The sequence below is a fragment of the Aquila chrysaetos genome, chromosome 3, assembly GCF_900496995.4.
Source record: "Aquila chrysaetos chrysaetos chromosome 3, bAquChr1.4, whole genome shotgun sequence".
Lineage (NCBI taxonomy): Eukaryota > Metazoa > Chordata > Aves > Accipitriformes > Accipitridae > Aquila > Aquila chrysaetos.
The window spans coordinates 56,227,875-56,248,749 of NC_044006.1; the positions used below are offsets into that span (position 1 = coordinate 56,227,875).

The 20,875-nt window shown below is 40.1% G+C and overlaps 1 protein-coding gene across 1 annotated transcript in view; it reads right to left on the minus strand.

Moving 5' to 3' along the window:
- Positions 1–20,875, minus strand: part of CUBN (cubilin) — a 151,302-nt gene that overhangs the window by 98,481 nt on the left and 31,946 nt on the right. Inside the window, 5 exon segments of the mRNA XM_030010136.2 lie at positions 6,317–6,504; positions 9,047–9,203; positions 9,870–10,051; positions 11,166–11,326; positions 15,091–15,277. Of these exon segments, the coding sequence (XP_029865996.1) occupies positions 6,317–6,504; positions 9,047–9,203; positions 9,870–10,051; positions 11,166–11,326; positions 15,091–15,277 (875 nt within the window).

The window sequence follows — 20,875 nt, forward strand, 5'->3', positions numbered from 1 at the left end:
CAACATCACACTGACACCATCAGAGGCCAGAGAGGGCAGGATCCTCTCTGGGAATTCCCCCATTTTAGAAAATTTGCATCATGCATAACTTTGGCAACTGAGGAGAGCTGCAGCTTGGTCTCGGCAAATGAAGGTGGGAGAAAAGGGAAATATTCCTGCCTCTCAGGCTTTCAAGAAAGCAAAACTGCCTGCTCATGGGAACAACAGGGAGGGGAGGGACAAAACCTTCCTCAAAGTCCGGTGTGGTTTTCTGGAGGCTTCCCTTTGATGAGGGGAAGCTTTGATCAATTCAGATGGGGTTCCTCCAGCCACCATGTAGTTTCATACCGTGATGCCTGCGCTGACTGGGATAAGCCACTTCATTGCACAGACAGTCTCACAGATGGTGGCCAGCTTTCCAGCAAAATTTGGAATATAGAAGAAGAACAGGAGAGAAAAATCCAGCTGCAACTAGATGAGTCCCAAATGCCCTTTCCCCAACAAGGGGCATGCACACTACCATCATATGGTAATATTTCACAGTCACTTCACTGTACAGTGCTTTTTTCCTGAAGGTACAGGCAAAGTCACATTGCTCTGAGCTGTCAGGGTGTGGAAAATGCTGAGTCCATGAAGGTCTGACTCATTTTGTGAGTCCAAGAGCAGAGTCTGTCCTGGCTTCACTCGTGCTTCTTGTCATCTGAAGTTTCTGTAGGCAGCATGCAACCCCTTCATCACTGACAAATTTAGCTGTCTTGAGGCGTGGGGGTACTTGTGTGCATTTGTAAGTCTGCTTCTAAGTAACCTTTCAAAGAGCAAAGCCAAAGTGTACTTTGATTCTGGCAGTGCAGGCAATTGGGAAAACAAAAATCTGAGCCCTGAGCCGGTCTTGTCTAGGGTGGGCAGCTTTTTGGCCCAACAGTCTCCTTCTGAGTATCCAGATCTCTCACGGAAAATCAGTGCAAGGGCTAAGATTTCCATGTGTACCAATGGTGAGGCCTGCCATAGAAACCCAAGGAGAATTGTCGCTTTTATCCTTACAGTCTTGCACTGAAGGACTTCTTGTGGAGGCCCATAAACCCCTGAAGGAATTCAGGGATGGGCTGGCGTACTGACAGCTTGCATGGTAATACATTAATGGATACCACTGCAGTCTGGCCAGCAGGCTGTAATTTGATGTCTGTGTGCAGAACCTGGATGGGTATATTTAATATATCATCTGCTTCCCCAGGGTGATGTACTACTGGTGACATTTTGTAAATCAATGCATGGCCATAAGCAAAGCCATTCTCTGTGCTTGGAGAATTCCTGCAGCACTTTAAAAAGACACACTCATAAATAAAATGTAATAATGTTAATGTCCTAGTATGTTTTAAGCATATTTACTAATTACAAGTACAAAAGGGAATAAAACCAGAAACAGGGTAAGCTTTTTTTTTTTCTATGATAAGCTAATAAAAAAAGAGGATGACCAGCTGAGTGCAAGCTACAATTATCTAATGCAGTATTCCCTGATGGACGAAAAGGATATTATGGCACATCCCTGGAAAGTTACTGTGGTTTAAAAAAGAAAAAAAAAAAGGATTTATCATGTTACTACCAGAAGGAAATGAAACAGTTCTCAGGAGCAGATGCCATATTAATTACCGTACTGATTTGATAATATCCCACATATAAGGGTGCAATGGTATTTTAACCACTCTGAGCCTAATTGCTGAAAGAGTCTGGACTGCTTAAGTACACTGGCAGTAAGCAAGCAAGGAAGTCCTTTATTCCAAAGAGGAATTCTGACCTGCCCTGCAGAAGAGGGAAGGCTACTGTTGTTTTCAGGCAGTCGTTTGCCCCCATAAGATGTTCTTTTGCATTAAACCCAATGATAATTCCATCTTTGCTGCTAGACTAATGTGCTACACAGACCAAAGGGGTGAGACTCAAACAGAGAGCTCTGAAACTTGTCTTGGCGCATGACACAATTTTGCTATCTGCTTATCAGGCTGGTGGCATCTTGCAGAAGGTCTTCCCTGTACTTATTAAAAGCAGATGCTAAACAGACTGGACTTCAAGTGACAGTTGTACTTTTTGAGCAGAAGAACATAGAGGGAGATTGTCACTGAAGGACAGAAAGATTAGTGGTTTTCAAATGACATTTTTCTAAGATAAGAAAGGAGTACATTTCAATCCTACTGCCTGACTCTGATCTTCAGGGCAATAACATGACATTCTCCTTACTTATAAAATAGCTTTGCCTCTGTGGATATTATGTTCTGTCATACTAAATAAGAAGGTAATTCATCATTAAAGATGGGAAGTTCAGCTAATAACCTGGTGAATGTAGAGGAAGGAATGACATTTCTATGTCATTGTCTGCAATATCTCACTGGCTACAGCCTGATGACTCCTCTAGAAAGACTAATGTTAGGTTATTAAGCCAAGCCACAGCACGCAATATAATTTAAAGACCATCCAATCTAATTACAGTTAGTGCAGCATCACTAGGAAACAGTCTGTTATTTGGTATGCCTTGTATCATATCATTGCCACTTCTGTACATGTCTTTATCAGAAGCTATTCATCACATATTCTTGAAAACTTCTCAGTAAAACTCCTTCCAAAATGTCACACATCCTGTGAGCATTACTAGCCATGAGCCAACATCCTCCGACAGGCCATGAAACGCTGCATACTGCTCATTTGTTGAGAAAATGCTCATATGAGATTCATGCTAGAGACTGACATTATAAAAAAATGCACTTTTCCCTCCGTCCCACACTGCCCCTTCTCAGTTTCTGGTACCTATGCACAGGGGCAAAAAATTGCCATCAAATCAGAAGAACAGGGCTTTTTCCTTCCTACTTGACACAGGTATAAAGAGTTGTACATGCTGAAGTGGTGGAGATGCAGGCCCTGCCCAGGCCAGATCGAGTCAGAGTCACCCAGGGCTCCCTGTGGAGAATGAATGCTCACCATGAGTAACACCAGGCAGCTGCTGCAAACAGCGGTCTGGCTCACAAGAAGCATCCCATGGTCAAAGGAGAAAAGGAGCTAGTTAAGGCAATAAATGGCTGACTTCTCATTGTACAGCTATGACTGCATTTCAGTCTGGGACAGCCACGCACTGTACTTGCATTTACTTGTACTCTTTGGACATCTATCTTTTTCTTTGTCCCGTATTTGAAAGAGTTATTTGCTCTAAGTGATGATAATATCTTTGGTAACTGACAAATGCTAGTAATACCTGTGTGTAGAAACTTTTGGTTTTGTCATTATTCTACATATTTAATTTCTGACTCATATGTGGACTAAGCCAGAGAGAAAATAGCAAATTAATATATTCTGTGTATATCAGACTGAATTAGTCACAAGGCAAAATGCTTTTCTTGTATACTACACGTGGGTTTGGGTCAGAAATGTAAGTAAGTCATAATTAATCACGAAACTGAAGATCACGCCCTCTTCCAGTATGGAGGCTGGGACCAAAACCAGAATGTCCAGCAGGCCAGGTCCAGCAGTACTCAGGAACGCAGCTTGCCTAGCCTAGCTGTCCCTATCCCACCAAGCACCATGATTTTCTCCTTTAAGAATTCAGAAAGATTTCAAAAAAATCAGAGCTCTATTTTGAGACATATGCAATGTCATAAAAATATGTCCACATGCATTAAATCTGCATCTCCCACTGACTTTTAAAACCAGCTTTGCTATTTTGTTTTTTTCGCAACTGCCATTTCTTGATTGTACTCTGTTCAGACAGGTCAGCTCTCTGCCATAACACCTCTGCAACATTTAATCTTGTCCTTCTCCATCACATATCACTTTCTCTTACGCCCTCTACCACCACCACCACCACTGTGATCATCACCTAATCCAACCTAACAGCTAACTCTTGTACTTTCCATCCCCAGCCTCTCAGCAAGTAGCAGCAAATATTGTCACCAAGCCTGCCATCTGCTAGCTGCCATGGAGCACCAGGCTGCTACTGTCAGGGCTGCCACAGAGCTAAAAAGACAAATAGAGTGTTGCTGCCTGCTGCAAAGGGCTGAGGTGGGAGACATGCTGCCACCAAACACAAAAGGAGATAGGAAAAGGGGCACTTAAAAGCTCCTGGGGAAAAAGAGCACCTGATCAGCACCAGTGGCCACTCCAGTTTGTGAGTGCAGCTACATGGAAACTGAGCAGCAGCTTCCCATTTCCTCCAAGTAAACAGTGAAGGGCTCTGGCACATGGTCCACACACCACGCACTTGGACTACAGGGAACAGGATTATACCTCGATTTTGCCAGTGTTATACTCAGCCAGGGCATCAGAGCTTTCCCCTTTTAGGCTTCTTTGCAATAAAAGAATCTCAAAACTAGCATGTGGCAGAAAAGTAATTTATCTTAGCTGAACAGCTGGGGGGGGGGTGTTTATTAACCTTTTTTCCAATTTGCAGTGGCGTCAGATTCCACATGGATTTCAGACAGAAAAGTCCCAGATATCTGCAGTCCGCTTAGAAAGTGAACTGCGCGCTTGTTCCAGATGATTCCCCCTTTCCCCTATACCACAGAGCACTCACAGCCTTGCCAACATGCTCCCCTTTCGCAAGATGTAGGCTGGGAGCAAACACTATTCAGTTCCCTGGCTGGTTTAACCTTGTTCTCTTTTTTACACTATGGCACATATTTGTGTAGCATGCAACAACCAAATGAGAACATCTTTTCCAAGTGGTATTTCTTAATGGCATTTGAGAAAGATTTGTAAGTAATGTCACATGAATTGCAAATTAAAGCCTTCTTAACACACTTCCATGACTCTGTTTTTCCCTTGCATTTTCCTCTTTATACCTCTTTCAGTCTGTATTTTCTTTGATTGGAAGCACTGAAAAATTGTTAAAACAAAGAGTGCAAGTACTTTTCTGCTCCCTGTCTCCTCACTCCCTACGATATGTTTTATTTCAGTTCTTTTAAGTGCTTTGGATCAGGTCCTTGCCTCTGGCACTATTCCTCCAGCCTTGACTTATGTCTAGAATAGCGTATTCTGGCAAGTCTCTTGCTCCTCACTGGCTGGCTACTGTGCGCAGGGCTCCTGCTTTCCATGGATCAAGGGCTTAGGCATCTTGAGACTAGCACTGGCCTCTCCACTTGGCTCCAATGTTTCCTTTTCAGCCTCCTCACAAAAATGAACCAGGGCTTAACAGTTAGTTCTCAATACAGTGCTCCCTTGTTTATTTTCTTCACATGTCTATTCCTTCTTTCCATTCCTGGCCTCAAAGAGAAGAAAGCTGGAAGAACACCACTTTTGCCAGTTTATTACCAATTTTGAGCTGTAAAAGCTGGCATAGTAAGAAGGTAGAGGGAGCGAGGGAGTACATCTAGAGGGAACAGATTAGCCCATCACCAGGCCTGCTGCTGGACCTTCTGCAAGACCCCAATGTAAGCAAGTATCCCCAGAAATGTGGGCACTATTCCTTAGCCCGCTCTTTGGCTGTAAGTAGTCTTCTTTAACACTTCTCTAAATTTCAGTTCCTCTTGTGTAAAACCTAAGTAGAGCACAGGGGCTACGTGCTGGCATGCTATACAAGGGGGACATCTGAAGGATGGATTAGTTCAGCAAAACAGTGGCAGGAAATTGTAATCCTCAGTATAGCAATGATCATGACTACACTGTACTTCCCACCATACTGAGAGAAAATATCTTTTCAGTTGTCCTAGAAATAAAATTTTTGAGGAAAAAAAAAATAAAAAGGGTACTGGACTTTAGATTGACTGGATGGTTTTATTTGGCTAAAAATTTCTTATTTTGTTTTTGGGTAAATTCAGTTTCTTTCAGTCCCTTTAAAGAAGCAGATTAATTATGAAAAGGAAAATATAAAAGGAGACACAGCAACCCTCCCTTTAAAAGTGTAGAAATAACACATTTTAAAGTTTTTGAACATTCCCCACTCCTTCTTAGATAAAAACAAGAGGAAAATAATTGGGCTCATTGCCTTTTTGCAATCAATTTACTAATCTCAGGATTACTTTTTCTTTACATGAAGCTGGAATCATGACACTTCACCCATAAAAGCCAGTGCATCTAATTTAAGGTGGTAGCTAGAATCTCTGTAGCAAATTTAGGCACCTGCAAAGTGATCCATCTTTCCTATTGCAGACACCTGTTTTAAGGTAGGATGAAGTGATCTCTGGCAATGCTTCACTCCCTACTGATCGCAGAGGAAATAAGGACAAATGATTTGGACTTAACACTTGAGTTTTAATGGCTAAATTTAGATAAGATAAATTTCCCCTTGGTCTTCCGCATCCTTCTTGTTTTTCTTTATTGGCAAAGATCTGATTTTTCTTGTTTCTAGCATCTGGGTACATACCTTCAAGAAGTCACGGTTACAGTCAGTTTCATCTTCTAAATCAAAGGCTGTGAAGCTATAGTTGAGTGTGTTCCCGTTTGTAGTTTGGATAGTCCAATTGCAGTGCTCATTTAATGGGTAATTATTTGGATAATTTAAACTTTCCAATATGCCATGGCTACGATTAACAGTCAGTACTTCGCGGCAAACTGAAAAAAAAGTTATAATAAATTATATTTGTGCAGTGCTTATTAACCCAGTGTCTCAAAAAATTACTAACTGAAGTTATTGATAGCATTACAAGGTGAGAAATACTTTTATTCACAGATTAGAGAAGAGAAATCATGCAGAGATCTGTGACCTATTGAAGAACATATTGCATGTTGCAAACAAAATCCAGAACTTCCAAACTTGAATCACTCAGTTCTGTTACATCCTCTTCTGACACTTGCACACTCATCAGTATATGTAGTACTTTTTTTTTTTTTTTGCAGTTTTCTTTAATTCTAAATACATGGTTATTCCTGAAACATGTTTTCTTCTATTTATTTATTTTTTTAACTAATAATAGAAATTTGCCCTTTCATTTGAAACAATTTGGGGAGGGTGCTCAGCAAAGATTAACTAATGGATTGAAGTTGTTTATTTCAGCAAACTGGAAAAAAATTATAATCTCTGGCTAAAACAACAAATGGAAAGTACACTACTTGTATTGATTTTCTAGCTCCAGGAACTGGAATTGAACATGAAATTCTTTAAAAAGGAGCCATGATTTTCATTGTGAGTCATCCAATAGAATCCTAGCATAAGCACTGGACACTCACCTGGAATAGTGAGAGCTTTCCTTGAAGTGCAGAGAAAATGAAAAAGAAACTAAACTAGATAAAGAGTGAAATTACAATTATGGCATTAGGTCAGTGAGTCTCATTTTCCTGTATCCAACTTTTACTAAGGACAGAAAATATCAATGTGGCAATCCCTTGTCTGGAGGCAGCATACAATGTATATTGGGAGCAGACCAGTGTAATGCACAGAGAAGAACTGGGCAGGAGGTGGGGAGCAGGACAGGCTGTTTGCTTTGTACAGCAAATCTGCAGTGTTTGAACAGTAGAAATAGCTGAGATTCACTTATAAAACTCTTCTATTTTCTGTCACTAGGGATAATACACCTACTTCCTGTAAATTTTTTTAATTCTTTCCAAATGATTTACAAAGCAGCAAGGTCTGTGTTTTTAGGACTTCAAAATGCTCAGGATACAGCTGAAGGTCAGGGTCAGGTGGAGTGGAGCTTGTCTGCAAAGCTACTCTGAAGCATACAACTGTTCGAAAGGACAGGATGAAGAGCACAAAATGGATTTTGAAGAATACGAGATGGGTAAAAGCTGCTACACCCTGCCATCAAGATTTTATTAGAAACATATCAGACACAAAGGTGCCTTTGAATGTTAACTTGATACCATGTTTTCCTTTGCAATATTTTCCAATTCATCATTACATTTTTTTCATGTACACATAAATGCATCTGGCATCTAAGCATCCTTATTTTATACCTCTACTTCCTACATAATTTTAGCTTTTGGGCAAGCCACTGAAAGTTTTCTCTGATGCATCTTTGGGAATTAAATATGAATGTAAAAAGTGGATCACTTTATCTGATAGCTCAGGTTCTACATCTGAGTGCTTTGAAAGTGCTCTTTCTGCTTAATTAATGAAAGGGCGGGAACCCTTTTCTAATATATCATCTTGACTTTTCAGTCTGAAAAGTACATGGTAGATGAATCTGTGATATCTTTAAGGAATAAGGGAGCCAAAGCTCCCTCACTCTTCTAATTGTTGTATGTGCCATGTGTGGATGAATAGCTTTGTTTTTTTCATAATCCATTTACTATTGTCCAAACCTAGGACAACTTAATGTCTATAAACCTACAGCAATCCCTATCACTTGGGCATGTCATGTTTAGGGTATGCAAAGATGCTTGCAAATCATTTTGTATGTGGTGAAATTCCATATCTTCCAATGTGCATTTAACCATATATGCTAGAGTGTATAAGGAGAAAAGTAAACACCGGGATGATATTCAAGGTTATGACTGGGAACAAAATAACTTTAATTTGTCATGTATCTTCTTGGATTTTTCTCCAAATGTTATTATTCTGATATTTCTGGGGTAGAACTATTTTACAAAAAAATGTTTGCAAGAAAAATGTGACCTTAACCATAAGATATAAAAAATGAAACTTTTTGAAGTGTTCCAGGTAGGCTAAATGATCCTAAGCACCCACAATGATCCAGGATGTCTGAGGGTAACTCACTTATTGTTTGCCATCCTGCCTCAAAAGCAGCTAGAAGAACAGAGAAGCTTGTTCTATCTGCCTTCTCTGTTAAAAAGTCAGGAGACTGGGTGAGCAGAAGAGCAAGAACAGCCCAATCTACCCTGTTATGGACTTCCAGCACTTGTTATTCTGAGTAAATCTGGAGTGGTAAGTGTCACTGGCACAGGTAATAGAAGTAGAGGCACCTCACCAGCTTTCTTCTAGGCAGGAGATAATCTCCAACACGAGTAGATGGGCAGCTAATTTTTAGCTCTCTGTGCTCTGTGACAGTAGCAGGGTAGAGAATCTGGGTCAATAATAAGCTCTATACATTGTCCTCTGCTCATGAATAGGTAAGATCATGAGCTGCAAGAAGCAGCTTCAGGAACAAGCTGAACTGGAGTAACATGTTATTCTCATCTTCTTTTACTTACTTACCCTGTTTGTATTTGGCTAAAAAACCTTCACCTCGCAGACTGCTACCGGTCCTTAGTTTTACATACATGCTGTCTCCACTGGAATGGATGGGTTGTGGTATCTGATTCCCACAAAATTTACCTAGCTGTTTAGCATTACTGCTGTTGCCATCATATACCTTAAAAAAAAAAAAAAAAAGAAAGAAAATAATTTAACAAAGCTGACAGCATTACAAATCCGAGTAATTTCCCCATGACAAATGTCTTAGGGAATTGTTACTGGGTATACAAGAGGTTAAATTGTATTTCTGCTCAGAGGAAGCCTGACAGGCATTTCAGAAACAAGCAAATCAGTGGAAAACCAGGAAGCCAGTAACTGAATACTGGTGGGTTTTGAGGGGCTTACTCACCAAGAGGGGAAAACTGCACTCCATTTCAACTCTATTAAATACATTCAAATAATTTATCCAAAAATTCAAATATGAAATTTGGGATTAACAATAGGGTTATCAACACTGTTGTGCCTTTTTCCTTGTAATTTACTAAGAAAGCATACTAAGGCCTTGGTCCAAAACACAGCAGGTTTAAAAGATATAGACAGATTCTTGTTTCAATGGCCTTTTTATCTAGACATAAATGCTTTTCTTACCAGCAGCTACACAGACACTGCTGCCTTACCTTTCACTGCTCTGTGATATGAAGGTAGCATGTCAGCATGGAGCTTTCCTTTTCTGGGTCTGTTTACTTACAAATGTTTGAAGACCAGGACCATATGTTTTTTCCTTGCCTGTGTATTCATCATACTCAGCTGCCTCCTATGGAGCAAAGTGTCAGAGGGTACATACCGCAAGGTAATCAAAGTTGCACTTTGGGTGATATGCTAGATGGAACTGTTCGAACTGGATTTTGAATGGGGTTCCTCGGCTTCCTCTGAGCAACCAGTAGCATTCTGAATTGTGGTAATATGGCATAGGGTAGTTGGGAGACATGAAGATACCAGAAGCTGTCATCAAAGTCCCACCACAACCTGCAAATGGCAAAGAAACCAAACCAACATTTAACACCTAGAAGAGCAGAGAAGTAGACATGATGTATGATATTCACACTACTGATCTCCTTCACATGCCTTGAACATCTTCAGTGATGCCCGAAAAATCTGCATTTAGCCAACAGTGTTGTAAGCAGAAGAGAGCCCATAGCACCTAGAAGTATTAACTATCTAATTGGAAGAGTGCTCCTCATAGATAGCTAATCTTCAAATAGAAACGTCTCCATTAAATTCTTGGTTACTGCTATTGTGGTTTAAGCCCAGCCAGCAACTAGGCACCATGCAGCCGCTTACTCATTTCACCCCCACCCAGTGGGATGGGGGAGAAATTCAGGAAAAGAAGTAAAACTCGTGGGTTGAGATAAGAAAGGTTTAATAGAACAGAAAAGAAGAAACTAATAATGATAATGATAACACTAATAAAATGACAGCGGTAATAATAGAAGGACTGGAATATACAAATGATGCACAGTGCAATTGCTCCTCACCTGCCGATCGATGCCCAGTTAATCCCCAAGCGGCGAACCCCCCGCCCCCACTCCCCCCAGTTTATATACTAGATGTGACGTCCTATGGTATGGAATACCCTGTTGGCCACATTGGGTCAGCTGCCCTGGCTGTGTCCTGTGCCAACTTCTTGTGCCCCTCCAGCTTTCTCGCTGGCTGGGAATGAGAAGCTGAAAAATCCTTGACTTTAGACTAAGCACTACTTAGCAACAACTGTGTTGTGTTATCAACATTCTTCTCATACTGAACTCAAAACATAGCACTGTACCAGCTACTAGGAAGACAGTTAACTCTATCCCAGCTGAAACCAGGACAACTCCTTTCCTAAACATGTGAGAAAGTTGATGCTATATTATATCTAGGGAATAGTATATCCTTCCCTGTGGAGAAAAAGAAAGCCCAAGGATCAAGAAAGTTGTATCCTTGATCTTAACAACATGAAAATATGTTGCTATATAATTAGCAGACAGATTTTAGAAGATGGGAAGCAGAAAAGATGTGGGGGGAAAGGTGAGAAATTAAATACAAATGAAAGATCAAAAATGAGATGTGTAAAATGGTATTACACTTGATGCAGTTATTTTACCTGCTGATGTACCATCCCACTCTGCCGAAAATCCCTTTGCTGCGCCAAATGTGTCACTTACAAACTTTATCCACAGCTTGTTACCATGAGAGATTATAACAGGAGGCAGGTCTTCACTACAGTATTTTCCAAGAGGAGGAGAAATTTCATATCCTCCATCTCTAGAATGATATTGAAGAAAAACCTTGAGTCAAAGAGGGAAACCATGAGAAATGTTAACAAATCAAAAATCTTGGGATTCTTTCAGGCCTGGGAAACACTAATCCTGCTCTTCATCTTCCACAGCAATACAGCTACCAAATACTGGAGGAGTCCTGCTACTTGCAGTAAGTCCTACCACAAGCACCTGCTTGCTGGGTATGTCCACTCTCATCTCAGCAGCCTGTGAAGAGTCTGTCAATACAATGTGTCTCAAGTAGACTTGATGCTGCAGAGGCAGGACCTTCTCTATATTCTACAAGGTCGCAATCATAGGTGTAACCAAAGGTAATCTATTAATTTGAAGAAATAACAGTTTGCTCACTTCTCACTGTTTAGCCTGGCACAAAACCAGATGAGCTGACCCATTAAAAAAACCACATGTTTATTTGCCACCACACAAATGGGAACCCATTTCTCAGAACAGATATGGTGCATGTTTTGAAATATTTTCTTAGCCTTCAGAATTGTCTCTACAACCACTTATTTCCTATTTTTAAATTTTAAATTAAGTAATATTTCCAGTAATATTTTCTAATACTGTAATCAGGATGCACATCTAATGTTCTGTTTTGCTACCTGCGTATGTCTCATGGGTATAAAAAAGGCAGTGACAACTTGCTTGTCACTTGCTTTCTAACCTTATCTTTAAGCACTTTCATATTACAAATACCCTACAGGTCATTAGGACAATAATAAATACATTTGTATCTATATATGGGTGTGATATTAATATGATGCTTTTTAAGTGGACAGTAGTACTTTCAATTACATTTTCACAGGTTTATACCTGCTTTTGAGAGAAATTTCCACTTAGACCTTGCCACTCTGTTTTCTTGTCATCCTCCCAGCTTAAACTGCTTGCCGCTGTCTCAGGTTACTTGCAGTTGAAGAACTGTGCCAGAACCTCCCCTCACTTGCATCTTGGCCTCTGCAGCTGTGGTCAGAGGAACAATTTTCTTAGTTGACTGAATGCAGTTTATCAGAGGACACCTCAGGACAAGAAACCAGAGTGGCACCTCACCTAAGACTTATCTAGCTACCCCATGTAATGGTATCAGGTTTGATGACACATTCTGGAAATCCAGTTATGGGAGCAGAAATGTGCTGAGTTGCACTTAGCAATGTTCTGGCTATACCTTAAAACCTGTTTAATGCTGCTGAGCTCTTCACAGAGACAACAGAGTTAGATTTATGCAATAAATGAATGTTTTCAGTTCTCGAGATGAAAAAGTGAAAAAACCCACAGTTATAATTCAGGTCTACCCCAAAGTAAGGTGCTAACTATTAAAGCTAGGTTGAATTTAATCTCAGATAGTTGTTTTAAAATGAAAAAAAATGAAACACTTCGCATAGAAAATATTGAAAAAAAACTTTAGGTTTTTCATAACTTTCTCCAGTTTGTATGTACAGCTGAAAACTACCAGCTAATTCAGCAGGAATTCAGAATCTCAATACTGCAACTTCAGCAAACAGCTTTTTGTTTCATTCTAAAAAATAAAACACTACTAACTGAGGAATAACCCATACAGAAAATCAAGTATAATGTTCAGAATGAGTTTTATCACAGTGCTCACTGAGGTCATGGAAACTCATGGCATGCTCAGAGTGAAAAAACACACTGGTGTTCTGCAGACATGGTTCTGCTGGCTCATGAGGACAAAAATGGGTGCACTGACACCGCACAGTGCAGATCCAATACAGCAACACAGCAGAACGGGTGTGTACTTGGTGCAGCTGTATTGTAAGTATGCAGCTAACCTTCCAGCAAATATTACTTTCTTCTACTTGTCTCTGTCCTGTAAAATTTACTAGAAATCACCATGCTAATATCCTAACTTTAATGGTGATGCCAGTATAGACAAATATAGCAGATTATGTAAATGTTCCTAGTGCTGCATCATAGAATAGCTGCTGTTTAAAGATGATAAACATAAAACAGAATATAGAATCATAGAATAGTTTGGGTTGGAGGGGACCTTTAAAGGTCATCTAGTGCAACCCTCCCTGCAATGAGCAAGGACATCTTCAACTGGATCAGGTTGCTCAGAGTCCCGTCCAACCTGACCTTGAATGTTCCCAGGGATGGAGCATCTACCACCTCTCTGGGCAACCTGTGCCAGTGTTTCACCACCCTCATCGTAAAAAATTTCTTCCTTGTATCTAGTCTAAATCTACCCTCTTTTAGATTAAAACCGTTACCCCTTGTCTTACTGCGACAGGCCCTACTAGAAAACGTCTTTCTTACAAGCCCCCTTTAAGTACTGAAAGGCTGCCATAAGGTCTCCCCAGAGCCTTCTCTTCTCCAGGCTAAAGAACTCCACCTCTCTCAGCCTTTCCTCATAGGAGAGCTGTTCCATCCCTCTGATCATTTTTGTGGCCCTCCACTGGACCTGCTCCAACAGGTCCATGTCTTTTTTGTACCGAGGACCCCAGAGCTGGATGCAGTACCTCAGGTGGGGTCTCACCAAAGCAGAATAGAGGGGCAGAATCACCTCCCTCGACCTGCTGGCCACACTTCTTTTGATGCAGCCCAGGATATAGTTGGTTTTCTGGGCTGCGACTGCACATTGTCAGCTCATGTCCAGGTTTTCATCCACCAGTACCCCCAAGTCCTTCTCCACAGGGCTGCTCTCAAACCCTTCATCCCCCAGCCTGTATTGATACCAGGGGTTGCCCTGACCCAGGTGCAGGACCTTGCGCTTGGCCTTGTTGAACCTCATGAGGTTCACATGATCCCACTTCTCAAGCTGTCCAGGTCCCTCTGGAGGGCATCCCATCCCTCAGGCATGTCAAATGCACCACTCAGCTGGGCATCATCTGCCAACTTGCTGAGGGCGCACTCGATCCCGCTCGCTATGTCATCGATGAAGATATTAAACAGTACTGGTCCCAATATGGACCCCTCAGGGACACCACTGGTCACCATCATCTCCGCCTGGACATCGAGCCATTGACCACTACCCTCTGGATGTGACCATCCAACCAATTCCTCATCCACCAAACAGTCCACCCATCAAATCCATATCTCTCCCATTTAGAGAGAAGGATGTTGTAGGGGACCGTGTCAAAGGCCTTACAGAAATCCAGATAGATGACACCTGTAGCTCTTCCCTTGTCCACTGATGTCATCACTCCACCATAGAAGGCCACTAGGTTGGCCAGGCAGGACTTGCCCTTGGTGCAGCCATGCTGGCTGTCTTGAATCATGTCCCTGTCCTCCATGTGCCTTCGCATAGCTTCTAGGAGGATCTGTTCCATGATCTTCCCAGGCACAGAGGTGACTCGGTACTACTGACAAGTCGGTAGTTCCCAGGGTCCTCCTTTCTACCCTTTTTTAAAAGCAGGTGCAATGTTTCCCTTTTTCCAGTCACCACGGACTTCACCTGACTGCCATGACTTTTCAAATCTCATGGAGAATATGTCACAAAACGGGCAGTAAAACTCTTTGCTTCTGCACTAAGGAAAACAACCAGAATGCAATGCATGGCAACACAGTCCACATACTCCACTTGCTCTGAAAGCTGGAATTTACCAAGTGGGAAAGCTGACAATGGAGCAGGATTGGAGGAGAAAAAAGTAGCCTTTAAAATTCTCTTGTAAATCCTTTTCCCACATTGACAGCGCAGGTGTATAGTTAAGTCCATAGCTTCTGAACATGCCTAAGTGTATTTGGACAGCTTCCATGGTTATCAGTAATAAGGACAAGAGAAATAATTAGGCTTGCCTTATTTCTACATAATCGTCTGAACAGACTTTATTCCCGTGCAAGGTGAAGTTGGTGAATCGCAGCACAATCCGTCTGTTTATTCCCACTGTGATGGTGTATATGCACTCCATCCGGACAGGGTAGTTATTGGGATAGTTTGGAGATGTTAGCACACCAGTTTCAGTACTGTACTTGTGTGAGCACACTTTAAAAAGAAAAGAAACAAGTATAAATTAATTTAATATGTATGCTAAATTAACAGGAAATTTCTATTTTCAACAGATAAAGGAGCAAACATCCTGTTCTCCTGCGCATTATAACTCTTCCTGGACATATCTTACTGCTGAACGTCATCACTGTAAAGTAAAACCAGAATCCAGCTGGGATTTTCTATATTTGAGTTGATTTGTTCAGCTTTTACCAGAACACTGTTTCTGTAATAAATAGGCAACATAAGAGTAGTTCCAGCTGCCTAAGTTGTCTTTGACCTAAAACCCAGGTAAACAGAGAAAGGAAACTGAAAAGTTTATCATGATCAACACAAAAGGTAGTCTTCCTGAATTTCTGAAAAGCAGTGGTGGTGGAAACTGAATGCAGCCTCTAGCTACAAGGAGATGCTATACTGTTCTCAGGCATTCCCCACGATCAAACCTGGGAGATGGGGACTTTATATCTAAATTTTTTTCCCATTTTCTGGGCCATAAGTGACAATCAGTTGGAAAATAGTATAACTGTTAGACTGTGAGGACAAAGCAGTTCTACTCAAGGTCTTATGCTAAAATAATCTACATCAATTCTTTTGTGAGCACTGTAGAAGCATCTTGGTATTATGAGCTGGAAAGAAGAAAATAGTGTGGACTAATGCTGAGCCAGAACCTGAGCAATAATTAAAAAGAAGCTCTTTTGAAAGGACAGACATAAGGACTAGGGATAAAAATATCTGCTATACAATGGTACAGGAGACTTATTTTGGAGACAATTGTTGTGTATTAGTTGATCACAGTCTGAGTAAGCTTTGTGATCTGGCTGCAGAAAGGGCAATAAGAAATGTGATCCCTGTCAGATGTTTTCAGTTGAAACAGAGAATCTTGATGCCACTGCACAAGGTAATGGTGACATGTCACCTCGAAAAATGAGGATAACCATGGTCACTGATGTTCTGGAAATCAAATGAGAACAAGTAAGGCAGAGGTTGTGGAGATAGCAGGAAATTAGTAATTTAGTAGGCAAGAGACACCAGAAGAGCTTAACTTGTTTAGCTTAGCAAGTGCAGGAGAAAAAGAAAGAGATAAACATCAAGAAGGATGAAGAAAAGAAAAATAGAACACATTCTCAATGATAGTACAAGCTCTGAAGTTAAAAACTGTCCATGAATACTGACACACAGAAATTAGGAGAAGGTTTCTATCAGGAAGTGAGTTTATGGAGCAATCATCGAACCAACATAGCAGATGCAGAAAGGGGAAAAAAGTCCACTGTTTTTTAAGATAGAGTTTGATTAATTTAATTAAGAAGGGGATCACCTTATGTATCTCTTGGCAAAAAAAAAATAAAGGTGGGGTGGGGGGAGAGGCATAAAATTGTGGGCTGGATTTGATGACCCTGGAGACTCATTCTGGTCCTCCATTCCCGTTTCAGGTCCTACAGGTTGCAACTATAAAAATGAAAGTAGATTTCTTAAGTACTTTCTATCAAATAGGCAGAGTTAGACTAATTATAAAGTACAACTGATAGAGTAAGCAAAATATTATGATTAACTTTATACTCACTTAAGCTGGTTGCCACAGATCTCTGAAACATGTTTTCTAGCACAGCATAGCTGCAGTATAGTAATACTTGTGCTTAATACTTCAATATGAATAATAATTTAGGGGAAAGGGATGAAATTACAGTTCAGGCCCTCCATGTCTAAGGTTGGTCATTTCCATGACTGTTCTCTATCCATTCTAACTACTAAAATGCTTTTGCTTTTAATGGTGTCTTTTTTAATGGTGTTTTGCATTCTTGGTCACCTGGAAGGCCTCTGTTGAAAATGTTTTCTGTGGAATAAATACCCCCAAAGCTAGCTACCAGACTCAAGTTCCTAACTCATAACAACAAGAACAAAGAAAGATGACACAGAAACAGGCTAATAATTTTCTGCCATTGGGTTGTACTTTGGTATTGACAAGTCAAAAAGGTTTCATGCACTCGTTTGCCTAAAATCATGATCTACTAAAGTCTTTATCTAGAATTTTAGTCGTTTGTGTGTTCCATCACAGATATGCTCTAATGTATGCATATAACAATCAGGTTAGTCCTGGTCACCTTAAAAACTTTGTGCTGCTTTATAAGTCCTTATAATGCCCTTGCTGTGCTGCCAGCTCCCATGGTGTTTCATGATATGTAGGGCTTATCATCAAACCCCAGGTCCTTAAGTCATATGATTTCTTGAGAACCCTGCCTGCAGGGTTAGAAATCAGACTTAGAAATGTGATCCAAGTTTTTTTCTAACAGCTCATTACACAAAAAGCAATAAAAAAAAAAAAATAAAATGTGTGTATATTTATTAGGTTACATATTTTTAACTAATTATTTCCTCCTGATTTTGGAAGGTTAGGTGTTTGACTCATGCACATTTAATGGTTAGAGCTGTTGCAATACTGCTATTCCTTATTCACTCAGAGGCTGAGACCATGAACACTAGCTTTCAGCCTGGAGAATATTAAAATTGATGTACTAGATAAGGGCCCTTAGGGTAAAATTAGCAACACAGAAGCCAAAATATTTTTATCAGCCCTTTTAAGAATAATTTCCACAGAACTGTCCAGGTTCCCTCCCTCACCAAAGTTTGTTCTCTTGGGAGTAATCCATGCAGAAACTCATATCCCAAGTGCTGTATACTGCTCTACACTTCACATAACAATCTTCTTTGTGATCTAAGGGGGAATAAATACAGAAGGTGGAACAGTGACTGCCTTAGAAATGTCAGACTTCTCGCTACAGTGAAATAAATCCAAGTGTAGACTGAGCATACACTGCTATGAAGTTTAGGAAAAGCATAAATGAACCCATGTTTTTTGACAGCCAACTCTCTTCTGGTAACTGGATTCAGTTGTTGTGTTCTACTTTCAGCAGGAGAGCTGGCACTCCCCTTTTGCACTCACTTCACTAACACAGCATTTGGGGGTGTGCTTGGGCAGTAATAATTCCTTCAGTGAACACTTTTAGCAAAGTTAGCAAGAAAGAAATACTTTGACTCCTTTGCCAAAGTTCAGAATGCAGCCCAATGCCATAATGTGATTATTATATGCCTGGAAAAAATACGAATTCAGTTTAGTTTGAAGACACTTATTGCAGCTCATGAAAAACAGAAGAAGGAGGAAATTGTCAAGGACAATTACACATCTTGCTTTGCCAGTGTGTGAGGTTTTGAAAGGTATTCAATCTGCTTTCTGATTTTGGTACTGAATGTGTTTGCTCTTCTGAAAAAAATGCCATAAATGGCAGTAACCCACTGTAATAGCCAACAGAGGAGAAAAATGCCAGCTTTTGTACCACTCACTCATGCAATCATGCATACTGCAGAAAATTATAGCCATGTTTTTTCCCATAAAGAGATATTCATCAGTTGCCACAATTCTAATTAATCAAAAATAAAACTATAGTATTGTATGTAAAATGGGAGTTTTCTTTCAGTCTCACTCTGCCAAAGGAAAACTGGGATGCCTAACAATTAGATCTTTATGTAATACTATGCATGTTTAGGAAAAAAAGGAATAAACTCTCACATGAAGTATATGTCTCTCCACAGGCAATGGAAAACCACATCTGGACTTCAGGGCCTTCTGTTACTGCTGCTGGCAGATGCTAACAGGCTTCATTTTACCAAGAAGGCACAAAAAGGTCCTTTGTAGCATTTCAGACCCAAACTCCTTAGAAACACCGGGTACAGCTGTTCAAAAAGAATCTCTGGCTCTCTTCTGCTGATTTACACATAAACACACATACTATAGAGTTGTAGACACATATATAGGTGTATACAGGCAGACTAATACCCTGATCAAACATAACCAAGTTAATTGGCCTAACAAGTTGTCAGTTGCCAGCTGATTGAGCCTTTTTCCTGGGACTCAGGATGAGTCAACATGCCCAACATGCATGCAGGACTTCAGCTTTTTTTTCTCTTAGCTCAGCCTTGTTCAACCATGCCCTTTATCTCTGCACACACATATTTGTCAGACACTACTTTCCATTCTTGTCTTTGCTTGTTCAGCTAATGAGAAAAGCCAGGCAACATCCTCCTACTAATTACTGGGTTCAGTCAGCAAGATGGAAACTGAGATCTCAACTTGTACTCAGCTATCAATAAAGATGACAAACAAATCTATACATCACATTCAGGTGCACATTTAAGTCCATGGGTTTACAAATGTTTTCCTTTCTTTCCTCATCCTTCTCAAACTGACTTCTCCATTCAGTCATTGTCAGCTAACATATACCACATAATGAAGCTATTTAAAACCAAGTTACTCCTCTTGATAAATAATATCATTCACAATTCAGGATTATAAGGAGACAAAATCTTATCTTTTACCAAAGCCAGAGAAAGACGAGGTATAAAAACTCTATCAGGACCTAAAAACCTTGTAAATGCTGACTTTTCTCAGCAGAAAGGATGAAATGAAGTCCCTTTAATGAAATGAACAAGTGAAAAACAAAAGAAGAAAAAGAAAAAAATCCCCCCCCCAAACCCCAATTCAAAGTAAAACAAATAAATTTCCACTTACTTGTGAAGAACTCAAGGACAATAAAATACATACACTGACTCTAGTGCTATTCCTGTTGGAAAATTTTGGCCTGGATCTTTCAAGACCCTGAGCAACACTTCCAGGAAAGACTGAGCTCTTTCAAAGATTTTTCAATAATTTTACATGGGTTCTCTGTGGTGTGGTCAGCCAAGATGGGCAAAAGAAAACCCTAAAATCTGTCATAACACTTATATGGCTGCTGTGACATTGGTCTCTCTGGTATTTGAGACCTGGACTCTAGGAAATAAACCCAAATATTACTTTGCTTTCCATGTGACTTTCCCCTTTAAAAGACAGAAAGACAGCCAAGAACTAAGCATCCAAGGTACAGATAGTTTAAGTGGGCAATATACATTTTAAACAACTGAGTGTCATGTGGGCATGTTTGACTGAAGGATTTCCATTTGTATTGCTGCCATATAAGCTATTTGCAGCTACTAGCTGGCAGACTGCTAAAACAGTTGTTTGCACTTTATGGACCATGGGCATGGCTGTGTCTTGTGGCATTCAAATTTTTTTGAACAGGAAATATAGCTTTGCCATTATTTTCAGGCTACTTTTCAACTAATTAATATATCACAGATAAGCCATGCTAACAAAAACATTGTTTGCTAAGATGCATGGACAGGAAAATTAGTTTTGTTTTACACAAAAAATTTTTTTTCACTCCTACTTATCCTTTTTTTTTTTTTACTCCTATTTATTCTTTTTTTGGAGGATAATCTTGTCCATCTTTTCAATAGCTCATTCTCTGTAAAATAACTTCAGGCAAAATCTTATTGAAATCTCTAATATGAACCAGAACAGGTCTGGCCAGTTCTAATATTGGTTACACTCTAGCTGGCTAAGAAAACATAGCTCAAAAATATGAAGGAGTTTTACTGCACAAGAAACATTATTAGAACCATATTTTCCTTAGCAGAAAAATGAAAATAGGCAGCAGATGTAAAGAAAAAAAAAAATCCATAGCTTTGGTAAATCTCTCAGATATGATTATGTTCAGCAATTTGCTA